The 24,552-nt window shown below is 40.6% G+C and overlaps 1 protein-coding gene across 1 annotated transcript in view; it reads left to right on the top strand.

Annotated features, from left to right (window-relative positions):
* IQCA1 (IQ motif containing with AAA domain 1) overlaps positions 1–18,790 on the top strand; it is a 143,506-nt gene extending 124,716 nt beyond the window's left edge. The window contains exons 9-18 of the mRNA XM_018558266.1: positions 59–165; positions 1,760–1,840; positions 3,113–3,180; positions 3,820–3,902; positions 5,785–5,892; positions 10,539–10,738; positions 14,052–14,138; positions 14,728–14,905; positions 16,813–17,048; positions 18,671–18,790. Of these exons, the coding sequence (XP_018413768.1) occupies positions 59–165; positions 1,760–1,840; positions 3,113–3,180; positions 3,820–3,902; positions 5,785–5,892; positions 10,539–10,738; positions 14,052–14,138; positions 14,728–14,905; positions 16,813–17,048; positions 18,671–18,790 (1,268 nt within the window). The remainder of the gene's footprint in view (positions 1–58; positions 166–1,759; positions 1,841–3,112; positions 3,181–3,819; positions 3,903–5,784; positions 5,893–10,538; positions 10,739–14,051; positions 14,139–14,727; positions 14,906–16,812; positions 17,049–18,670) is intronic.
* The last annotated feature ends 5,762 nt before the right edge of the window (positions 18,791–24,552 follow it).

The following is a 24,552-nucleotide window of genomic DNA, read 5'->3' on the forward strand; positions in this document are numbered from 1 at the left end:
GCATTTCTAACTAGTCTTACAAACTTTATTCTATTGTCCATGTTTTCTTTTTTTGCAGGTGTTTGGCAAAATCGGGATGAGTCCTGGAATCTTCACCAGACACATGACTCTGAGCTTATAAAAGAAGACAAGAGGAATGAAGTGGAAGAAGAGATTAGGATACAGGTTTGGCTGAAGTTTGCTTCTGTAATCATAAATACTTGTCACCTGAGAATAAACTTGGACATTCTGTGAATGCTCTAAAACCCAGATCTTGGCACCCTACCACCCAGCATTACAATGATTGAGGATCATGGTTCCTGCTTTGCATTCCTTGTTATGTACACATATTAAAAAGCATCCGTATCTTCCTTGCTGTTTTTTAAACCTCCTTACTCATGCACATAGAAATTAGATTGACCTTTTTCAGTAATTTAACCACTTGAAGACCCACCCGGTTGTTAAACCCCCTTCCTGTCCAGGCCATTTTTCACTCTACAGCGATGCGGTACTTTGCAATGCCGTACCGAAATTAATTTTACATAATTTTGGGGGGACAAATTGAGCTTTCTTTTAGAGGTAATCTTCACTGGGGGTTTTTATTTCTTGCTATATAAAAAAAAAAAAAGTAGCGAAAATTAAAAAAAAAAAAAAACGTTTTCCCTACATTATGTTATGGAAAACATTAACAGGGTTATTCACAAAAGGGTGAAGAGTTTGGAGAAGGCAGGAGAAGTGAGCAATCTAGGACAAAATAGCTGATTTGGAAAAATTCTCCAATTCTGCTCATTTTCCAGTTCAGCTATGTTGTCCTAGATTGTTCACTTCTCCGGCCTTCTCCAAACTCTTTACCCTTTAGTGAATAACCCTGTTATTGTTACTCAATTTTTTTGATAAAACATCAGCTAAATGTTCACCAAACATTCAAGCCTTAAAATTGTGTGTGCCCACGAAATCCTGAAAAACTACCATTCCCAAAATTGGCCATAGGCGACGCTTTAAAATCATTTACTACTTCAACAGCTTTACTGTTAGTGTTAACAGTGATTGATGGCCTTAGATTTATTGCTCGCACTCCAAAGTTTGCGGTGATATGTAATGTGCTGCACAATCGTAACTTTTGCATGTAGGCACAACCGATGCATGTTTGTGTATGCATGTGTGTGTACATAGGAGCGGAGGACTATAAACATTTTTTACGTGTTGTTATACATTTTTTTAGATGTGACTTTCATTTTTATAATTTGTTTTTACACTTAACTTTATTACTATTACATAGGGGGCTAATAACCCCCCTATGTGATAGCAAATATAGAGTGACAGGTCCTCTTTATGGAGACATTAAGGGTCTATTAGACCCCTAATGTCACCTAGGGACCCCCAAAGAAGCTGATAAAGCATATCTACTTCACCATGCTTTTTTTCTGGCTACCAGTTCAGAGAACCACTGTGCCGGTCCAGGGCCTGCACGGGAGACAGTGGAGCCTGGGATAGCCGCCAGCTGGGGGGCACACACTTGCAGGCAAAACATGAATTAGATTGTGTGGCTCTATAGCCGCCGGAATGCTTGTATGTAAACAGCCATCACCGAATGAACTGAATACATTTTCCTACCCAGGAACGAGCAGGGGCGGGAAAGGACTTAAATAACGCCCACCCACATTCAAGAGTGTTAATATTCAAGGGGTTAATATTCAACAGCATGAGCTCATATTTCATGTATGAACAGGGAACCCTCTATTTCCCCCTGTGATATATCTATCTATCTATATAATGATAGGTTGATGAGTTGATGAGACAAGAATTGCAGAACCTGAAACTGTCTGTGGACAGAGACAAGAGCAAGAAGAAAAAAGGAAAGGTAAGTGACAAGACTAATGCTTATAAAGGGCTTGTGTCTTTTCAGTCTCACTTAGAGGCAGTGGCCTCCTTCATAATAAGGGGTCTATTTATAAACATTTCGCACAGCAAACCATCCTGTGAATCTCTGTGAGAATCCATTCCATATGAAAACAGGCAAACATTTAAATTCTCAGCATATGTTCTTTTCAGGTTAAATGTAATGTAATGTAATACGGCACTATGTCCACCAGATGGAGCCGAGGAACATAGGAAATAAGTATTTATTTAGTGGCCAAAATGTGATATTACATTACATCACATTCAACCTGAAAAGAAAATATACCAAGAACTTATGTTTTTGCCACTATTTGCACAAAGTGAATGTTCATAGAGATTTGCAGGGTGAATGGCCCTGTGAATTGTTTATAAATAGACCCCCAAAGTGTCTGTTTTCTCGTTTTTAATTTCAGACATTACAAATATATTTTTCATTCTTCCAGTTTTCTACAAGAGAATGCAATTGTATACATGAGCTCTTTTTAAAGTGCATGTACAGCCAAAACCTCTTTTTTTGAAAGGGAGCATTTAAAAGCCCTTTTTTTTTGGTGTTTTTTTTTTTTTTTAATTTCTGTCTACTGTCTTCCCTCTCCTTCCTGTCCTGGAGGTGAGAGTGAAGAGGACATTTCTTGAAAAACAGTCGTCATTGAAATAGATGTCCCTGTTGGAAGAATTCCCTTCACCTACTGTTCTGACAACAAGTGTAAAATGTAACACATCCTATTACTGTATGTTACAGCGACAAAAAGAGCAGAGACAGCAATAACAACTTAACAGAGATTCTAAACCTTTTTGGGTTTTTTTGCCATTTGTGTCCCATAGGGGAGATTTCCCTTCACTTCCAATCCGATAGCTACAACAGGAAGTGAGAGGAAATACTTTTATAGTGAGAGAAATCCCTGGTTGTCACCCTGGTTGTCACTGGGGTCAGTAGAACTAGTGTCCCCATTGGAAGGTTTCCCACTATTCTTGTTCCAGTGACAACTTAATTTTGGGGAATTTCTTTAACTTTCTCTCTTGGCCATAACAGACACCAGGACAAAAATTGAGGATGAATCTCCCCTACGAAGACACAGACAGCCACAAAAACCTAACAGAGGCTCAAATTCCTCTCAAAACTATCTAGAAATAAAAAGTAAAGAATTGGCCTTAGTTCTACTTTAACAGTGAATTTTGCATGCCAGTTTAGTTTTTGTTTTCAACACCTTAACTTAAAAAAATATTCTAATAATAGAAAAAGAAGAAAGGGAAGAAAAGTGGTAAAAGAAAGAAAAAGAAGGAAAAAGATCTAACTCCCGACAGGTATGTTCTAATATATTATTGTAATATAATTTTGTAGTATAGTAATCTTGCATCAGCCGCTGTCTCTCATTTTCAAATCTTACCTGAGCAAACTGAAGAGAGATGCTGATTGGTTGTCATGGGCAACTGCTCCAGATTCTGTTTGCTCCAGTTTTGATAAATTTCCCCCAGTGTGTTTTGGGGAGCATGCAACTTGCATTAAGGATTTATCTGTAATCCTTCTAATTTCCTTCAAATGTGCCTATAATGTATTTGATCTCCTTCTAAACTGTATAGAGAAGAGAGCAGCTCTGACACATACAAAAGCCTGTCTCCAAAATCCCTACACAAGATCATTGTTTGCTAGACTTATTCTAATTTGTTGTACTTTTTTTGCATGTCCAGTTTTTCATTTTAAAATAACTGAACAGTTGTACATCATACAAATGTAATGTGCCCAGAAGCAACATTTGAATCTTACCTGGTGCTCAGTTATGGCTGTTTTACACATTTATAGCCTTTCTGGCAGGGGATGTATCACTATTCAGTTCTATACAATTGAATGTTCATGCAAAACAGAGTTCTCAATTCTGGCTAGTGATGTCTTATGTCTGTGGTAAATAGTCAGAAATATAACATTCTTTTTTGTGTCTCACACAGGACCATTGATTCCCTATATGAGGAGTTGGTTACAGAAGGTCTTCTCATAAAATCAAAGCCTGTCAAGATGTCAGACTTTATAGGTAAAGCATAGAGGTTCAGACATTAGTTCTCCTAATATGGACTTTAAGGGGCTGATTTTTAAAGTGTTCGCCCAGCATATAGCTGTGAAAGTGAGATTTGCAACACATTACTGCCACTAGTTTGAGCGAGGAGCATAGGGAATTCCTATTCTCCTCGGCTCCATCTAGTGGCAGTAATGTGCTGCAAACGATGTTCACACAGCTATACACATGGGTGAGCATGTTATAATTCAACCCATAAGTATGTCAGGGTAAAATTTAAAAAAAGACATGTTTAGTACATCTCTCCAATATATACACGCTTTCCCGTGTTTTATCCCTTTAAAAATGCTGTAAGCACTGAAAACTACCCCTTGATCTGCAAGAGGTCCAGTATGTTCTTAACTTCCTATTTGGACTGCCAACAAAGGGGGGAATTTATTAAAACTGGATCATACAGAATCTGGAGCAGTTGCCCATAGTAACCAATCAGCTTATCTCTTCAGTTTGCTCAGTTAAGCCTTTAAAATGAATGATAGAATCTGATTGGTTGCCATGGGCAACTGATCCAGTTTGGATAAATCCCCCTCAGTGCCTTTTCTGAACTAAAATGCCAACTATTATTGTTAGCCCTGAACTACAGAACTTCATGTATTCCCATGCCTATCTGTCCCACTCTACATGCATGCATTGATTTCTCTTCCAGCAAAACAATGCTGCTGTCTTGATTCCCAAGAGAATGCCTACACACTGTAGGGTAGATTTGGGTAATGTTGTAGGCACTCACTTTAAGCCCAGCTAAAGCCAAAAATACTGTAAATACATTGGTCAAACTTTCATTGTTATTAGTGACCATGTTGGGGATATTTCAACTCATGTACAGGGATCCCCGGACAGGGAGACACAAACAACAATAATAACCTGAAAGAGGTACCAACCCTTCCTCATGTACTATAAAAAATCTGTTGTTTCTTGCAATTAGTGCACTGGATATTTTTCTCCTGCCTGTAGGGGCAGAAAGTCAGGAAGCTTTTTCCAATGGGGCCATAGACCATGGTAAAGATCTGATAGAGGTTCCCATTAATTCATTGTTCTATCCTAAACTAAAAAAAGAAGGTTTGCTTGGAGTTGGGCTTAATCTGCCAGCCATCTTATACCTTTAAAAGTATAAACATCTCAAGATGCCGGTAATTACCTTATATAGCCAGGAAATTCTCCTCTGTTGACCTCACTGTTTTAGTATTTATTGGTTACTAAGGGCCTGACCTACTTGACTTATAAGCTAAGTCCTGCTCACCTGTCATCTCTACCTGTCCAGTAAGAGTTCTTAAATTAACCCTGTCGCTAGACAAGTAAAGGATGTAAAATAATATTAATACTTACCAGTTCTGCCTTAGGCATGATAGGTTTTCCAAATGACAGGTTTGCTTCAATAGCATATTTAATATGATTATATAGAGAGCAATGATCTGCTGTATTTTACAGGAACCAACCATATGATAGATTTCAGCATTTTAGAGTAATCACAATCAATCAATTATAAAGTGTGATTTTTAATTTGCTGTTATGGTTTGGCACATTTTTCCAGTAGTCTTTTGCCGTAAATAAATTAATTTCATCGATTTAACCAGTTTAGTTGCGCTAGGATAAATAGTGTTAAGTCACCAGCTGCAGCAATGTATACAAACGTGATCAATGTGAGCCAGTATGTTTAATTTATTTATTTAATTTATTTTTCACTCATTTTTAAGTAATAAGAATCACGACACGAGTATCACCACCTTTAAAATGTGTCATCTATAAACAAATTAATTTCATCAGCTTGGATATCATTGTTTGATTTGGGTATCGACACATTCATGTTGTAGAGCTGTTTGTTAATCCTCTTGTGTATATTATGCAGCTGAATACAGTTATTTGGGCACCACCCTACGCCAGGCTGACATAGAGCCGATGCCGTCCCTTAGTGATGTCAAGCAGCTTCTAGTCTTGTACGGAGTCCTGCCTTTAGGTAAGTTCGGATTACACCCATATGTTAAATGGTGTATTGTTAGTCATTGTTTTTCATACAGTACAGGATGGAGTACATGGACAAGATGTACTTGGCACTTGCACATAGAAGACGCATTAAATGAAAGCAGTACAGTGAAAGTAAATATTAAACAGTTGATAAATCAGCAGATGAAATCCACTTTCTTGCCTTCCTTTGTTAAAACCAAATATTAACGGAAAAGTTGTTAGCTGATGGTCTTTTTCTTATGAAAGTTTGTCCATTCTGAAAAGTACATGACTTGAATTAAACCATAATATCACATTATAAATAACACTACTAAGTATCGGGTGGGACTTTGTGTGTCCAGAGAGATTATTCGTCACGGTACAGTCTGTTGGCAATTGTCCTAGGCCTCCTTTCTATTTGCAGTAAGATTTATTTAGTGCATGGAAGACATAACCTGGCCCCCTAGATTTATTCCAGACCAGCATTCATGGAGCTCACATGTTCTGTATATGTAAGGACAAAGGTTTAAGGCCAGCCTTTATAGCTGATCTCTATGCAAAACCCTTCAAAATAAATGAAGAACAATATGATATTATATATATGGAATTAAATTTTCACTCCTAGCTAAAAAATATTCGTAGTTTTTCAGATTATAATATAATTTTCTCAAGGCTTGTTGAGCCTTCTCTTAGGTGTTTAGCTCTTCGTATTGTGGAAGTTAAAATGTCAGTTTGCTACTGGTATAAAAGCCAAACATCGATGACTTTGCCAGTGCAATGCATGCCATGTTCAATGGAATTCCAATAGCCTCGATAAACTGATTGCGCAATCATACTGAGATCCCTGCCCTTACGTTTCATACCTCTGCTCCCTTATTGACTATTGTAATGTTAAGCTGCATTCCCCACATCATTTGTTTTCCCTTTGCGTATATACTGCACACAGGGAACAGGTGCACCTTAACAAACAGGAATAATCTCTCCAAATAGATGTGCACAACAAAACTGTATAAATATAACCTTGTGTTCATGTGAACACCAAGAATAATTCAAGTCAGAAAAGTTGGCTGGTATAGGCAATTTTTTTTTCTTTTACTCTTGCACTGAGAAATTGTTTTAACATTACAGTTCAGAGTGTTTCCTGGTTCCCAGCTTTCTTGTTCATTGTGCGTGTAAATTCTCTGTCATATTTTATTATAGTGTATTTGTTTTATAATATGCCGGCATACAGATGTGCGCAAGCAAAATACAATGGCTGGCAAAAAAAAAACCATCCGATTGGTCTCAGGGGATAGAGAGTCATTAAAGGGTGTATCAATGAAACTAACAGAAAATCTGAAATCTCATTACCTTTGACTTCCCCAAGTACTCACACTATGCATGCATTCACTGATTCCTTAAAGCTGGCCTGCCATGCAACAGTGCAAAATCCAATGCAGCAGGGTAAAGATTGAGTAGCAGTGTGTGTAGGGCTATTGTCACATAAATCTGTCATGAGAAATATCTGTATAATGCTCCTCCTTCCTTCCAGGTATATGAAATACTATAAGCAGAGCAGTGATTGTAAACTATATGTGAACATGAGAAATGTACTAGAAACCATATAAAAACAAAAAAGCGCCACGGGCAATCGCTCCTCAGAGAGATATAGTGATGGGCATGCTGCAGGATGCTGCCCCACTACAGCCAGGGGAACTGTGGAGTCTGGAAAGAAAGCAAGAGCGGGCGCCTTTCCTGGTGCAGATACATTTAATTCAGATAGTCATAACAATGAAAAAGGTACTCACAAACATGATAGGATAAAAACCATAGGATGGTGGGTAAAAGGCAGGCAAGTGGACATCAGCAAAACAGTTCCAATGTGCGATCATAGAGATTAACGTTGACGCTTCATCAGAACATAGTGCCCTCCTTCCTCGGTATTATCTTAAAGGTATGTCTGGCCAATCCCAGTCCACCCAGTGTCCAGCTCCCTCACATTCACATTATGGTACTCTTCCATACACATGTTTTTATATACATTTTTAGCTCATCCCCTACTACTCCCTTCTCCAGAGTGTCATTCATCTTCTCCCCCCTTCCTTTCCATAGCAATGCTTATTTCCTCTGCCTTCCATCTTCATAGTGACTTGCCTCCATCTCCCTCTCCAAAGTGGTGCTCCTCTACTCCAACTTCTATTTCTATAGTGGGCACTCCTCTCCTCAGTGGTTCTCATCTCTGCCATCTTCCCTCTCCATGATGACACTACTCTCTTTTGCCTCCTATCTCTATAGTGGCACTCCTCTCTTGCACCTTCCCTTTCTGTAGCGACACCCCTCTCCTCTACCTCCCCCCTTCACAGTGGTGCTCATCTTCTCCATCCTCCTCTCCATTATGAGGTTTATTTCCTTTACCTCTCCTCTCCATTATGATGTTCACCACCTCCACCTCCCAACTCCATACCGGTGCTTATCTCTTCCAGCTCCCTCTCCATAGTGATGGTCATCTCCTCCACCCCTCTCTCTAACCCCCTCTCCATAGTATGGTTCATCTCCTTCACAGTCCCCCTCTATAGTGGCAATCATCTCCTCCCATTACCTTTCTCCATAGTGGCACACTCTCCTCCGCCTCTCCTCTCCAAAGTGGCCCTTATCTCCTCTGTACCCCTTTCCACTGTGTAGCTCACCTCTACTGACTACTCTTTCCATAATGGCACTAATCTCCTCTGGCCCTTCTCTTCTTAGTGGTGCTCATCTCTTCAACCCCCCCTTCCACAAAGGCACTCCTCCATCCCTCGTTGCATAGTGGTGCTCATCTTCTCTCCCTCCTTTCCCCTCTCAATAGTGGCACTCAGCTCCACCTTTTTGTAAGTCATAATATATGCAAAATAAACCATAAAATATTAGCACTATACCATACTTTTCAATGATATACTATACGATACTATACTATGCTATGCTATACTATAGTATACTATACTATTCAAAGCTATGCTATACTATAGTATACTATACTATTCAAAGCTATGCTATACTATTCAATGCTATGCTATACTGTACTATGCAATGCTATGCTATACTATTCAATGCTATACTATTCTATACTATACAATGCTATGCTATAATATACTATTCAATGCTATGCTATACTATACTATGCAATGCTATACTATACTATACCATTCAATGCTATACTATACTATACTATTCAATGCTATGCTATGCTATACTATACTATTTAATGCTATACTATACTTTACAGTAAAACACACTATGGGGAATTCATCAAATGTGGAGCAGGCAAAATCTAGGAGCAACTGTGCATGTCAACTGCTCCAGATTCAGTCTGCTCCAGTTTTCATAAATTCCCCTCACTTTGTTTTGACCTGACTTTACTTTATTAATTATTGTGTGCAGTTCATAAGCCTGTTTTTAAATGTAAAGGGATACAGTGAACCTGTCCTTTACAAACATAAGCTTAAATTTGCACTATAGTAGGTAGTCCTCAGTTTATATTCTGCCATCTTGTCAGTGCATGGTAGATGCTCCGTTTTACAGCGTGGCACAACAGATTGTGATTGAAAAGGAAAGGGCAGCTCATCGATCTTCTTTTGAAGAGCCAGAACAATGAATGCTGCTGGCAGGTGTTCAGTGATCAAAATGTATTGGAGCAAATTTTAAGGTCACAGCTTTTTACTGCACTTATTGTTTCTCCCTGTCTGGTGAAAAATGCCTGAGGATTATGATGGAAACCAGGCTTGGTGAATATTATCTTTTCTCTTGCATTGGTAGTTGCTGTGTGTTAGACATCTGTAAAAGTGATTCAACAGACTAAGAGAGGCACATGAGACTTCATCATTCTTACTATGCCCTGGCCTCCTGACTTACTTTAAAAAGAAAAACACAAAAGTCAGATTCATTGTTCTGTTTCTTTTTTCAAGGCAATAAAAAAATGTATAATTCTTGTACAGCCACTAAGTTGCTAAATGCAACATGGACACATTTCCTGACGTATTAATTACTTTTTCCCAAAAACAGGAGCTACGGAATGGAACATTTCTATGGAAAACATTGGTGAAATAGTTATGAAGCATATGGGTCATGTTGTACCACGCTGTGACCCAAACATTAGTTTGCAGAACTCTCACTCAGTGGATATACTTTAGTGGATGACCTTGCTTTGTACACTGACAAATGTTTGGTTTGAGTTTATCATTCATATAACTCTGTGAACAGTCTTCAGTGGATGGCCTGGCTTTGCATTCTAACAACAGCATGGTGTGAGATTATAACACATCTCGCTCTGTGGACAGTCTTCAGTTGATGACCTGACTTCGTACACTGACGATGGTGTGGTGTGAGTTTATCATACTCTTGATGGAAAGACAGTTGCAAAGACAAGCAGTGATGCTCAAAGCACTACATATGTGCCACCTCTGTTCTGAAAAAATAAATGTTATTGGTTGCTCTGCAGAACAATCTTGTTGACAATCTTGTTGACACTTTGAATGGGTTCTACTGACCAATACATTTTTACTGGGTTTTATGAGTAAGGTCCTTATAGTGATGACATGGCATACATCTCTTGGTTAAGCATCTTTGAAACCCCTTAAATGGCTGTTTTATTAATTGTAAAGTTTGAATTCAATGTCTGAGACTTGTCAAATCTCGCTTTTACAGGTTGTGAATCAGTGCATCAGAAGGCACCATCGGTGAAAGCCATTCTTCTTACAGGACCAGCGGGTGTTGGAAAAAAGATGCTGGTGAATGCTATCTGCAATGAGACTGGAGCAAACTTGTTTAATTTATCTCCAGCCAATATAGCTGGGAAATACCCAGGCAAGAGTGGACTGCAGATGATGCTGCATATGGTGCTGAAGGTTAGTTTGCCCCTAGGAAACATGTTGTGAATGTTGTTATAAGATCCATTCTCCATACACTTACTGATTAGCATTATACAATTTTACAGAAATGTTTTTTTCTGATAAAGTTTTCCTGACAATATTTCAGTATTGAACAGTATTCAGAACTCTCATCCCCACATAGTGACACCAACCTCATCCAGAACCTTCCACCTCCGACAGAGTCCCTAAGCCCCATCCACAGCTTTTTACCCCCTACAGAGCCTCCCAGCTCCATACAGAGCATTCAAGGCCTGCACAGGGCTCCCCAGTCTCATCCATAGACCTTAGCAACCTTAGAATTCTATTTTATTTTTCCATCCACTAACACCAGGGGGCTGTCAGTACATCTCTGAAATACATGCATATTTCCCCATGTTATATTCTTTTCCTTTAAAAGGTATGGATGCACTGATACTGATACTAGTATCGGGCCAATACTGAGTATTTGGGCGAGTACTCGCCCCCAATGCTCCCGATGCCCATCCCGATACCAGAACTTCCAGTATCAGGAAGCCGGACGGTGAGTCATTATACGCTGCCTGGCTTCCTGATTGGCCAGGAAGCCGACTCCATACTCCCTGGTCACCAGGAAGGCGGGGGAAGGCGGGGGGCGGGTAATGATCACTTCCCGGCTGATTGGTCGAGAAGCTGGGCGGTGGGTCATTTACCCACCCCCCGATTCCCTGATTGGCCAGAAAGCCAGCTCTATGCTTCAGGTAGCATAGAGCCAGCTTCCTGACCAAACAGAAAGCTGGGCTCCGTGTAATGACTCGCAGCCTGGCTTCCTGATTGGTCGTGAAGCTGGCCAATCAGGAAGCCCGGCGGCGAGTTATTACCTGCCCCCCCCCCCGCCTTCCTGATTGGCCAGAAAGCTGGCTCCATGTTTTCTCGTCACCTGGTGACGAGGGTGCATGGAGACGGCTTCTTGGCCAATCGGGGAGCTGGGTGGTGAGTCATTACACGCCTCCTGGCTTCCCGGGTAATCAGGAAGCCGGGCAGTCAGTCATTACACGCTGCCCGGCTTTCTTAATGGGAAAAAATATTGGTACATGTACTTGATACCGAAAAATCTTAATTATTATTAAACATTTTATTGTAGCACATGTAACACCCGGAGAGCATTACAATACATTACACAATATATCAGTGCGTATGGATTCACATATGGAGTAGATGCTGTAACGTCATGCAGTCATTTCAGGGTAGATTCCAGAGTATGAAGGGGATGTTTATTCAAAGGCTTATTTTGCCAAGTGTAACATTTTTGGATAATTAATTAGCCCAACGTAAACCTAGAGCAGCTGTGTGCTTCATCATCAGCAAATACTTCTGTTGATTTATTATCTACCAGCATGTACCAGGATTCCAGAACAAGGGGGTGCAGTGACATCACTGGGCTAAGGGTGTCAGAGGAGAACCACACTTTCTGACATAAGCTTTGCAGGAAGAGATGGAATGTAAACATGAAGAAAGTAGACAATGGCAATAAGGGAATGCCAGACAAAGCAGAGAAATACAAACCTGTATTCTTTTATAAACTCTGAATGCTGGAAATAAAGTTACAGTGATAACAGCAAAAAATCTGCAGTGATCTGTTTGAAAAGATGATTAAACTCATTCCTAAAAATGTTAGTACAGGGTATGTTGAATACCTAAGTGTCACGGAGCTGTGCAATCACTCCACTGTCATTGAGGTGAGACACTCTGCACAGCAAGTCTCTAAGGGCTTAAACCACATGGGGGATGTTATTGTCATGAAACTCAACTATTTAACCACTTGTTACCAATCACCCAATTGGCAACATATTGGTTTTAGCATGTTGCAATGCCATGACTACCAGGGAGAAGTTAAGGTATATCTAAAGCAAAAACAATTTATTATTTATAGACAGAGTAGAAAATATTGTTTTTTAAACCTGTACAGTTTCTTTTTTAGTGCAGTCTGTGTCCCAGTGGGGAGAATTCCTCTCCCCAGAGACACAACAGAAAGTGAGAGGAAATCTCTCCAAAATGTGTGCAACTATTGTAAAGTAGTCACATCCTGTTCTAGTGACAACTTTAACATTTTGGATTTCCCATCACATTATATCTTGGTAACAATAGTGACCAGGACAAATAGAGAGAACGTGTCTCCCGAGCAGACACAGATGGCAATAAAACCCATAGAGGAGGTTCAATACTCCCCCACCTGACAAAGAACTACAGAAAGCATATTAAAGGAGAACTATGGGGTTAGGGCTTTTCCAGTAACGGGAGGACACAAACTAGCGTCCTCCCTTCACCCAAAGAGACACTTGCCTCATAGTTCTCCTTTAAATGTAGATACACTTTAAATTTTGCAACAGCATAAGCCTGAAATGTCTTATATAGTTTAGTCCTTAATTTTTCTTTCACCCATCCCACCTCTGGAGCATCCTTACCAAGATTTTAAGGTCTACTCTGGTCATCATCCAAAATGGCATTACATGATCAAGATGGTTGTAAGACACCAATTTATTGACACCCAACAACACAGGCACAATAAAACACCTTCCATCCTAAATTATGTTGGCAGGAGTCAGGGAAATACCTCAGCTGATGTGTAGTTCTGGGGTTTCCCCATTCTTACTGTATATTGCCAGACGGGGCAAACATATTGGAGTCACCTTAATATTTAGGCAGTATTAAAAGTAACACTTAATAACATGTCTGTCCCGCACCTATTGGTAAAAACTAAGAATTGGGGAACTTCTTTAACATATGAATTTGTAAACATGGAATTAGTCTATAAAGCAATGCTAATCAGGAACCACAACAGAATTCTTTTTTATATTAACATATGTCTTTTTCTTTTAAATATTTGTGTGTACCATAAAATCTATAATATTATAAACTGCCTGATATTTGGGTTGTTTTGGAATGTGCATTTCCCAGTGTGAAGGTGCTGTAGATGAAACACACGTGCTTCACTATAGCAATGATGGAAGAACATCATCTAGTGGTGATTTTAGTACATAGCATGCTGGGAACCTCAACATGCATTGATGGATGATGTGTGTTTATTTATATAGCACCACAATATACACTACACTTTCCTGTGGAAAAAGCAAGTACACAGCAGCTAAACTTTTAACACAGAAGGAAAAGCACTCATTACAGAAGACAGACTTTATTAAGTACAGCCTATAGTAATCAAATCTTTATTTTTGGCTAAGATTTACAGGAAAGCTGGAACAGGGACTTTTCTTTATATTTTGCTAATAACCACCTACTGTGAAATATTATATTTATATGGGTTTCCTAACTACAGGTGGCCCGTCAGCTTCAGCCATCAGTCATATGGATTGATGATGCAGAGAAGACTTTTTACAAGAAAGTACCAAAAACAGAAAAGCAGGTAACTGTATTCCTACATTCTTTTTTTATTTTTTTATTTCTTTATTGACTGACAACGTGCGCATTACACTTAACACCGAAATGCTACATTCTTGTCATCCAATTAATTATATAACCCATTCCATCACCCAGATCTATGCCTCATTCAGAACTGAGCACTGGAGTGTTGTACAATCTACCATGCAGGATGCACAGTGTTAAACATCTGACTATTAGCTATGATGTATGATTTATTTGCATGGCTGGTGGTGTTGTGGTCCAATCAATTCCTGATTTAGTTTTTTCCTGCCACATTGTACTCTACAAACTCAATTTTAGGTTCAGTTATCAGCAGATATTTCTAATTGAAGTCATGTTTTTTTTGTATGTATTTTTGTGAAGTAGATTTATAGCAATGACATGTGTTAGTTCTGCTTCATTGATTTGCTGCCCCCTGGTGGTTTAACAAACATATTATAATGTAACCACCGTATCCTAAAAAATTCAAGGGAAGATCATGGAGTGTCTTTTAGTTGTATCTAAGGCTATAATTCACACTGTACATATAACACATATAACTTAACCCACTCTACTTTATTTTGCTTTTACAGTTAGATCCCAAGCGATTAAAAAAGAGCTTTCCTAAATTTCTGAAATCTATAAAAGCAGAAGATCGGATTGTAGTTGTGGGTACCACTCAGCGGCCATTTGATGCTGAAGTGAAACCCTTCTGTAAAATATATAAGAAGATTATATTGGTGCCTAGGCCTGATTATGCAGCACGTCTAGGTGAGAAGCTGAATCTATTCATTTTCCTCTTTTTTCATTATTGCACAGATGTGTCACTGTCAAGAGGTAGGGATGTTTTTACCACAACCAATATTTTAGTCCCTCCTTTATGGTTGATATATGCAAATGAGTATCCAGCTAAATAGACAATTGAATTACATATGTGTGATTATTTGACTTGCAAAATATCTGTGGTTCTGATCGGGTAGTCTTGTAACTAACACAACCCTGACACACAATATATGCAAAGTCAGCACTACTTTCTTGTCCATTGAGGGACACAGGAAATCTTTCAGGTAATATTGCCACCTACAAGAGGAGTGAACACTGATATACAAAAAAATGTACGCCAGGCAAGGATACCCCCCCCCCAAAAAACCCCCCCCCATCCCTTCCCTTACTACCAGCATGCCTGAGGTTTTTTTGCTAGTGTACTAGAAGGAGAAACATCTTCTCTGCAGCTCTGCTATGTGGAAGACTTACTTATTTTTGTTACCACTTTTTTTTCTCACTTATGTTTCTTCTTAAATCAGGACTCTTCTGATTGCTGCTTAGAGCTTTTGTCTTGCATTGCCACTATCCTGTGTGACCATCCAGGCATAGTCTGGAAGTGACCTTCAGGTGCTGGTTTGCATGTCAGATGCTTTCCAGACTCTGTTCTGGTAAAATTTAGTCAGGGAGTGCTGTCAAGGCCAGAGCCACTGGCTTTTTTGAGCACTTGCCAGTAGAAGACTGATTCTCTCATACCTTGTAATGGTGCTCTGGCTTCTCATTACACCATCTCTAGGTGGCTACGGCAGACTATCACCCAAGCTTATGTTCTCAAGGTTAAGGTACCGTTCTTTCCTGTTAAGGCACACCCATGCACTAGATCTGTGAACGCTTCTTGAGCTTTTTCACATCAAAGTGGTTCCCAGATTTGCAACGTTGCCACCCAATCTTCTTTTCACTTGTTCCTTACCAGGTGGTTGTTTTTGCAGCCTAATCTAATGCCAGATTCCAACATAAGGTCCTTCAGGTGGCTCTTTCACCTGCAGGCAGTCCACAGCTCTATGTTGTTTTTTTCTTGGGCCTTATAGCATTTGTTTGGTGTGTTGTCCAACCCCCAGTTGGACTGGTTTTGGACATCCCGAAGGTGAAAGTCTTCCTGTGTCCCTCAATAGATGAGAAAGAAAATTTCTAGAAGGAATGGGTTATTCTGGAATGGCCTACAGTGTCACGATCTGGATCAGGCTCAGAGTCCAGTAGCTGAAACAGCAGGCAAGGTCGTAGTCAAACAGGCCGGGTTCGATACACAAGCAGACGGTAGTAGTATAGGAGCAGGCAGAAGCATAGTCAGAGATCAAGCTGAGGTCAGTAGCCAAAGGTATCGGGTATGAAGTAGAAGACGATGAGAGTAGTCGGTGAATCAGCAGCCAAAAGTCGGTGCACGGGTAGTAGTATGAGCGGATTGTATCACAGAAGGAGCAGGAAGCAAGATATTGGCAGGAGCACAATAATCTGGCAAACAGGAAGTGCAGAGGCATGGCTTAAATAGGAAGTTCAAAGGAGGAGCAAGGAGTTCAGAGTTCAGCAGAAACTAGGTTTAACTGACTACACAGGAGATCAGGCACAGAGCTATCTAAGGTTCTAAGGTGGCTCTCCAGGTAGAACCACTGCCAGCTACAGCAGAAGCCCTGGGTTCAGATCTGGTTCCTGACATACAGTTTTGTTGTTTGCCGGTCTCGAATCTACCTGTAGGTAGCAGTATAAGGTAGAAGGCTGCAGGCAGAGGATGGATCTCCAGGAAAAGGAAACTGTCTATTAGGACCTGTCCATAGGAACTGACATGTGTTATTTTTAATTGTGACTGCCTTTTCCTAATACTGTGCATAAGTAATTTGTATCTGTGATGCCTTTTTTCACAGTGTTGTGGAAGCAGCTGATCTCTCTACGATTAGACAGTGCCCTGTCTCTAAACTTCAGTGCCCTAGCTAAGATCACGGATGGATTTACCCCTGGTCATATGATGCAAGCAGTGGATACAGTGCTTAATGAAAGAAGGATCAGGCATCTTTCTAGCAAACCCTTGGCAGCTTCAGAGTTTCTGGGTTCCTTGTCCAGACAGGAGCCAGTGTACAAAGAAGAAGAGGAGGCTTTCAAGGTGCGGATCATAGAATGCCTGTGTGGTGACTATTCAGAACATGACTTCTATGATAATTCCTTAAAATGAGCGCAGTGTTTCCTGACCTAGTGTACAAGTACCCCCATATGTACTTGGCAGCAAATTTAGGGATACTTGAAAATATTGTTGTATTGTGGAAAAAAGCTGTGGCAGTGAGTAGTCAAGGACTTAATTCTATGTGTTTGGTCCATGGAGTAAAAGGCTGTTGTGGGGGGAATCAGGGACTAAATTGTGTCCAGAAGGTCCACAGAGTAATCCCACGACCATGTCTTTTGACATTTACTCTATAGTTCTAGCTGCTGCCACCTCTATCAGTCCCTGGCTGAGTGATATGCACTCTGCTTCTCTTAAAGCTGAAGTAAACTGCTGTGGGGTACTGCTGACACTTCTAAGTTCCTAGTCATCCTCTTCAGCCATTGGATGGCCAATGATGATGTAACTCCTGGCATCAGGCCATTTCACGGGATCTTAGATATGTCAAGAATGGGCAGAATGTGTACACTGCATGGTGCATGTGCAGTACAGTGTACACAAAAAAAAAATTGTGGAAGAGAGGAAGAATTTTTTTGGCAGAAGAGACTTTGCATGTCTCTTCTGCCAACAATCCCTACCTCCCAAAAATATTTTTTTGTTTTACTGACTTTACTTCTGCTTTAAGAACGTATGCTGCCTTCTGCAATCTGGCGCGAACATGAATCGGGGTAGGACAGAGACTGTGAGTGCTAAGTCCTGAGCCCTGAGTGCAGAGATCTGAGTCCTGATTCCTGAGACTTAGGCCGCATTCACACATAGTGTTTGTAGTTCCCGCACGGCTTTCCGTGCGGAAGACCGTGCAGGACAAAAACGCTGATATTTTTAAATCTGCACGGATGCCGCTCGCTTGCAGCTAATAAATATCCGCGAACATGCGGAATCTGCCGGATTATCGCACTTGGACTATTTCGGGAGTGCATTAAATTCCTTGTGTAGAGCGGTTCCGCATGTATCCGTACAGCTGAATATGCGCGGACAGCCGCTCAGGTGTGAATGGAGCCTTAGGTCCTGAGACCCTAATCTTAAGACCTGGGTCCTGAGACCTGAGTCATTGGTCTGGAGTCCGTAGTCTCAAGTCCAGTGACCTGAGTTCTAAGACCTGAGTGATTTCTGAGGCACATCAGAGACAACCCAACCCACCTCTCCTCAGGGTCACACAGGGTCACAAAGGGTCCATTCATGTGCCTCCATTAGATGAGACCTAGTCCAATCTGCAGCATCATTCCCCTCCACTACAATCTCCATGGTGCACTGAAAGTTTTTGTATGGAGGGATGCCTAGCCCTCCAACCTACAGCAGCCCCAAAACAGTCCCTTTATTTATAGTCACATCCCTTATTACAGTATACTTCTATTTGCGATCCTGGAGTTTATATATCACCTATCCTTTACAACACAGGTAGAAACGCAGTGTATTGATGAATTATCCTTAATAGCAGTCTACTATTCCTAATGTGTGTTTAAAAGGTGACACAATGTGCAGATTTTATTATGACATTTACATTGTCTTACTATACCTTATATCAAGGTCCAATGCAGAATTTTCCTCATTGTCTTTCCCTATCACAGAGCTGGTACTCCAAGACACCCCTTGGGAAGAAGAGAATTAAAGCAATGCCTGGTGCACAGGAAGCCACCGGAAAAGAAAAAGGAAAAAAGAAAGGCACAAAGAAAGGAAAGAAGAAATGAAATTGTTAATGCTTTTTACTGAAGGAACCTGGCATCAGGTCACACTGGTATATTTATGACGAGTGCCACACTGTGGGGCCATGATTCCCTAATACTTTGTATTGAATTTTGTAAATATCTCATCTTTTATGTATCAAATTGCAATAAAAACATACAAAAGTGATGGGCTGCATTTAGCTGTCCAAATGTAACATTCTTCCATCTAATGATTACACATATGTTTTGCTAAAGTAGTCCTACTTGTGTATGTGTCCAAATATGGTTATAAAAAAGTATAGCTAAATACTGTGCATCTTTACCTATGTTAGGCTGGGTTCACACCTGGGCGTTTTTCAGCACTGATCGAAGCGCTGAAAAACGCTTAGCAAGTGAAATCCCATAATTTCCTATGGGCATGGTTCCCACCTGGGCGTATTTCAGCGCGTGGAAACGCGCTGAAAATTGCCCTACGCCCAAACAAGTACAGGAGCTTCTTTTGGGGCGTATTTCCGCGCGTGTCCATTGGTATGGGTATCCGCGATCCCTGCTGTGTCCTCCGGCCGCTGCCGTCTTCCGAGTTCCGTCCCTTGTGAGCGTCCGCTTTGCAGGTGGGCGGAACCGGCGGGAGGTTTGAAAGTTTAAAAAAAAAAAAGATAGAGAAAATAAAGGAAATTTTTTTTAAATCATACCGCCAGGGAGGTATAAAAACGAGCGTCGAACGCGTGTTTCACTGAACGAAAAGAACGTGCTAAAAAACGAGCTGAAAAAACGTGCCTATAGTAACATCCAGGTGTGAACCCAGCCTTAGGCTTCACTAACTGGATAGCACTTTTTAGCTTCTGCCATTTGTCTCTCAAGTAATTCACACGAGTACATATAATAATTGTTACAATGTATTTCAGAATGCCAATGCTGCAGCAATACCAAAATACAAGAAATCACAAAGTTCATAGATTCTCCCCATAGTCACTATCTATATGTCAGATAGCACAGTTAGGATCATTATATAACTGAGAAATGTTCCTTAGGAATTTTAGGCCATGCGATGGCACCACAAAATTTCAACCTTTCCAAAAGGATTCATCCTGTGTATGTTTACATCTATCCCATCCCATATCCCATTCATCTACATATTGCAGCAGGAATGTATATTTATCAGATCTGGCATTCTTTTCCAATCTTCAGGCATCCACTGCTAAATATTTCATGGCAACTGCAGACTGATTATGTAGTTTGTAGAAGACAGGCCTGGAACCCCAGCACTGGTCTTCTGCAGCTGTAGCCCACCCTCTTCAACTGTTGACATGTTGTCTACTGTTGTACAGAATGGTCATTTAAGCACTTGTGCACCATCTATGTGTTTAAACAAGTCTGACCTTTCCCCTCTGATTTCTCTTTTTGCCCACAAAACTGCTGAGCACTGGCTGTTTTTTTTTTTTTTATTGAAACTGTAAAACATACAAAGGGGAATTTATCAAAACTGGAGCAGACAAAATTTGGAGTAGCTGTACATGGCGACCAATCAGCTCCTATCTTTAATTTTTTAAATCTTAACTGAACAAACTAAAGAGAGAAGCTGATTGGTTTCCCTGGGCAACTGCTCCAGATTTTGTCTGCTCCAGTTTGATAAATTCCCCTCACAGTATTTGAAAAACCCATAACTCAACAGTTACTAAAGTGCTGCAACCACCTTCTAGTACAGTTATCCTTTAAATGCCTGAATGTCTAAGATTTACAATTACCCATCCGAGATCCGAGATCTTTACTGTGGACCCTGCTGGGACTCACACAGCTACTGCTGCAGAAGTCTCCATTCATTCCTATGGAAAGACCATCTATTATTTGTCTTAATGGTGGACAGCCTATGCGTAGGAACAAATGGAGATTCTTACCACATGCACGGAAGAAACAGAACCAAATGAGGATATTTCAGTGAAGAGGCTTGTGTGGCTTGCCAGCAAACCACACAGCAAAGACCTCAGAAGATCAGGGACAAGTATGTATAGGACTTTGTTAAGTAACTGGGGAGCGGAGGGGGACATTTTAAGAATAATTGTACAAAAGTAGCAAAATAACCTTTAACATGCTTAGGTGACACATATTTCCAAAGCAAATGTTAGCTTGAGCATATCAACTTCTTGTATCTTGCATCTGCATCCTTTATATATTGAGTTGCCGCCACAGGATTCGCTGTTTTGAAATTTGCATTTAAGAGAAGGTATACCTAATAAAATGATCACTGAGTGTATATATAATAAATATATATATACTGTATATATATATATATATATATATAGAGAGAGAGAGAGAGAGAGAGAGAGAGAGAGAGAGAGAGAGATTCTCTTTCTTTCTCAAAGCAAATTTGTCAAAAAGCTAACTTCTGACTCAAACTCATGACTGCATTTTATCTACAAGGTACTGACATCATTTCAGCAGGCTGAACCTCACTACCGGGGAAGTGGTATACTGGCTATGAGTCAGAGAATGATTGCTCCCAGTATGTGACAGGTTCCCTTTACATTTCCAGCAGCAAAGCTTTGCCTTTTCAGCAATTATTAGAATTGTTTTCCTTAATCCTTTTTATTGCAAGAATATGTACTGGTATAAACTAAGAGACACAAATAATCTAATAGAGAGACTACTAAATAGTGCACTTCATATTAAATATATCCTATTACTTATATACACATAGAAACTGGAAAGATGCAATAAATTGTGAATGCCGTGGTGGACAGTACATGACTAACAGAAGGTAGGCCGGAAAGATGAAGGCTCAGTAGCACGACTACACCTGATAGGTGGTAGGATTGCTGTGATTACAGGGTGCTTCCCATGCACAGGAAGGGCTGACACAGTGATATATGAATACAGATGTGTCCTTATTGTTCAATGTCCTTTGCACTGTAATTTGGCAAGAGATGGGAGGACCATCCCCTCCTTCTCTGTCAGCTGTACTAATGAGAGAGGAGTGGGAAATAGGTAACTGCAAGGACAGAAAAGCCAGGTGCTTGGAGCACAGAACTATCAGTTTATTCACCCCAGCATGCACAAGACTTGTTACCACAAACAGCCAATTCACTATAATACACAATGACCAATAAGGTATTCTAGACTTCAGCAACAAGCAGCAAACTGTTTGACAATCGATTAGAGACTAGAAAAATTACTGAAGTGTCCAAATGCACCCAAACCCGGTGATAGATTTGTACTAAAAGTTCAGGCATTATTTTTCTACCGATCAATTCTTTTCCTGTAGAGGAAGCAGAGTGACCCTTAGCCTGTTGCAAAAAATGTCTGAATTCTTGCAGCTAACAATGAAGACTTTCATTGTAGCCAAAGGTTTGGTATTGAATATTCTGGAAGTGGACTTTCAGTAACTCTTGGCCTCTTTAAGATGGCTTAATTGGTGCCACCCTCCTCCTGAAGAAATGCATACCTACCGAATTCCAATGGGCTCGGCCTCCACTGTTGGTTGTTGTCCTGTGGTAGACATCTCCTTCTCCTCTCTGCGCCTGCTCATTACATTCCAATTTACTTCTACGGGGCCGATTTCCAGGTAAGGAGACTAAGGTAGTTGTGCCCCATATAAGTCAATGGAGATGTTCTGCATAGTCCCGCCAGCATTTCCAGGCACTAAGGAACGGGGGCCTTTTAGAACCCCTGAAATACATTGGCTTATCCTTTCAGCAACTCACAATGAACAAAATCTTCATGGTCTCTCAATACATGGTCTGGCACTCCTTTCTCTGTACGCCTTGGATTTCACCTGAAGTGCCCTCTAGCAGACTACTGGTATCTGTGATCCACCTAACCTGAGCAACTGTATTGCACAAACTAGATGATACCATGTTCTTCAAATGGAACTGCTTTGGATCCAGCATCTCTCATCTTCTTTGTTGTTCATTCAGTGCTTCTTGAGTTCCAAATAGGTTAGGCCCCGTTCACATATAGCGAATTGTCGCGCGATTTCCGCCGCGATATCGCGCATTTTTGCCGCGCGATATCGCGAGAAGTCGCCGGCCAATGTTATTCAATGGAGCTGTCTTAACTCCATGTCGCGCGTCGCTCGTCGCGGTCGCAAGTCGCTTCTACCGGACCCTTTTTTCGGCGGATTTTGCGCGATTTTACTTTTTTCCTATGGAGCCCGACGGGGAAGGTCGCGCTACCGTCGCTGGATCGTCGCTGGAACGTCGCCCCGAAAGTCGCGCTATCCCGGCCGTGCGGATCCGCTGCAAAAGGTATGTCGCTATATGTGAACGGGGCCTTAGTGAAGCACCTTAAGATAAAAACAAAGTGTGATTTATAGATTTGGTTCCGCTTCTTATAATCTACCCAGTACTACATGTTTACTTTTGGTTGCTGATAATCCATCCATCACACTGAAATACTTACCCAGCAGTAAATTAAACCTACCATAGGCCCCGGGCTGTTTTTAATTCATGGGCTCCCTGACAGTTTATCTGGATTTTGTATAAGAATCAATGTACACAGACATTTGAGTTTTTCTTGTAAGATGGGTTTGAGAAACAATTCTACAGGATTTGGAAGAAGGTGATTGGATTTTGAATTGGATCTTTTGCAGTGATGTACTGTGCAAATTACTTGTAATAGATAGTGGCAGATAATATGGAAACAATGCTTCCAGGTATAGGACACATGCTCATATATTAAGGGGCTTACTAAAGGATTTGAGAATGTTCACACAATAAATTATCCAATCATATGAAATGAAAATGCCTGGTTATGTATTCCATCTGCACATGATTGGATAATTGATGTGAATGACCACACATTTTATTGAGTGAACATTCTCGAATCCTTTAACAAATCAGCTTAAGTATTTATGATTGTTTGATCATGTTAGAGGAAGCTTTTTTTAGAGCAATGCAAAGGCCGTTCCCCTGAAAAAATAGTACAATAGTATGAAAGCTGAAAATGATCACTATAAAGACAATGAAGTGCATCACTTTTAAAGCATCCCCATGGGCCCCTCTGAAGCCTGGAGCCATAGGCAGCTGCCCCTTCTGCCTTTTTATAATCCATCACTGATTAAACTTTTTCCTAAAACAGATAGGAATAACTAAGAAAAAGATTCATGAATATTATTCAAATTGCAGAAAATGTTTACCAGACTTCCCCCCAATTGGGGTTAAAGCAGAACTCTGGGCAAAAATGTTATTTGCCCTTGCAGTGGGGCTAACCCCGCACTGCAAGGGTTAAGTGCCCATGTGTCTAGGTGACCTCTTCCTTAGATCCTTAGTGGCCTTAAAACGTCATTTCCTGAACATGGTGTGCTGATGATATTTTGGATTGAGAGATTGAGATCTATGGTGTGGCAGTGCCACCCACCATCTTACCATAGCACCCTTCTGAATGCTGTAAGCAGTGCTCATATTGGCTATTTCAATTTGCAATAGCCAATAGCAAACTAGCATTGCACCCGCCCTCTGCTACAGTTCTCCATCAGGTCCCCACTTCTGATTGACAGCAGCAGGGGGCGGGTACAATAGCTAGTTTGCTATTGGCTATTGCAAATTGAAAGAACCGCCGGCCAATAGAAAATTATTAGGCGGAGCTAGCTGTCATTGCTAGCTCCGCACAATCGGAGATGATGAGCATGTTCGGCCGACCCGAAGCCACCCGATGTACGGCTAATTTCAGCCGATATACGGCTTAGTGAATAGACCCCATAGTATCCCAGGTAACTTTGCTGGACCAATCAAGAAGTAAAAAGTTTTTGTTTTTTTCTGGAGTTCAGCTTAAAGAAACACTGCCCCAGAGCA

This window comes from Nanorana parkeri, unplaced genomic scaffold, assembly GCF_000935625.1.
Source record: "Nanorana parkeri isolate BGI_ZX_2015 unplaced genomic scaffold, ASM93562v1 scaffold329, whole genome shotgun sequence".
Lineage (NCBI taxonomy): Eukaryota > Metazoa > Chordata > Amphibia > Anura > Dicroglossidae > Nanorana > Nanorana parkeri.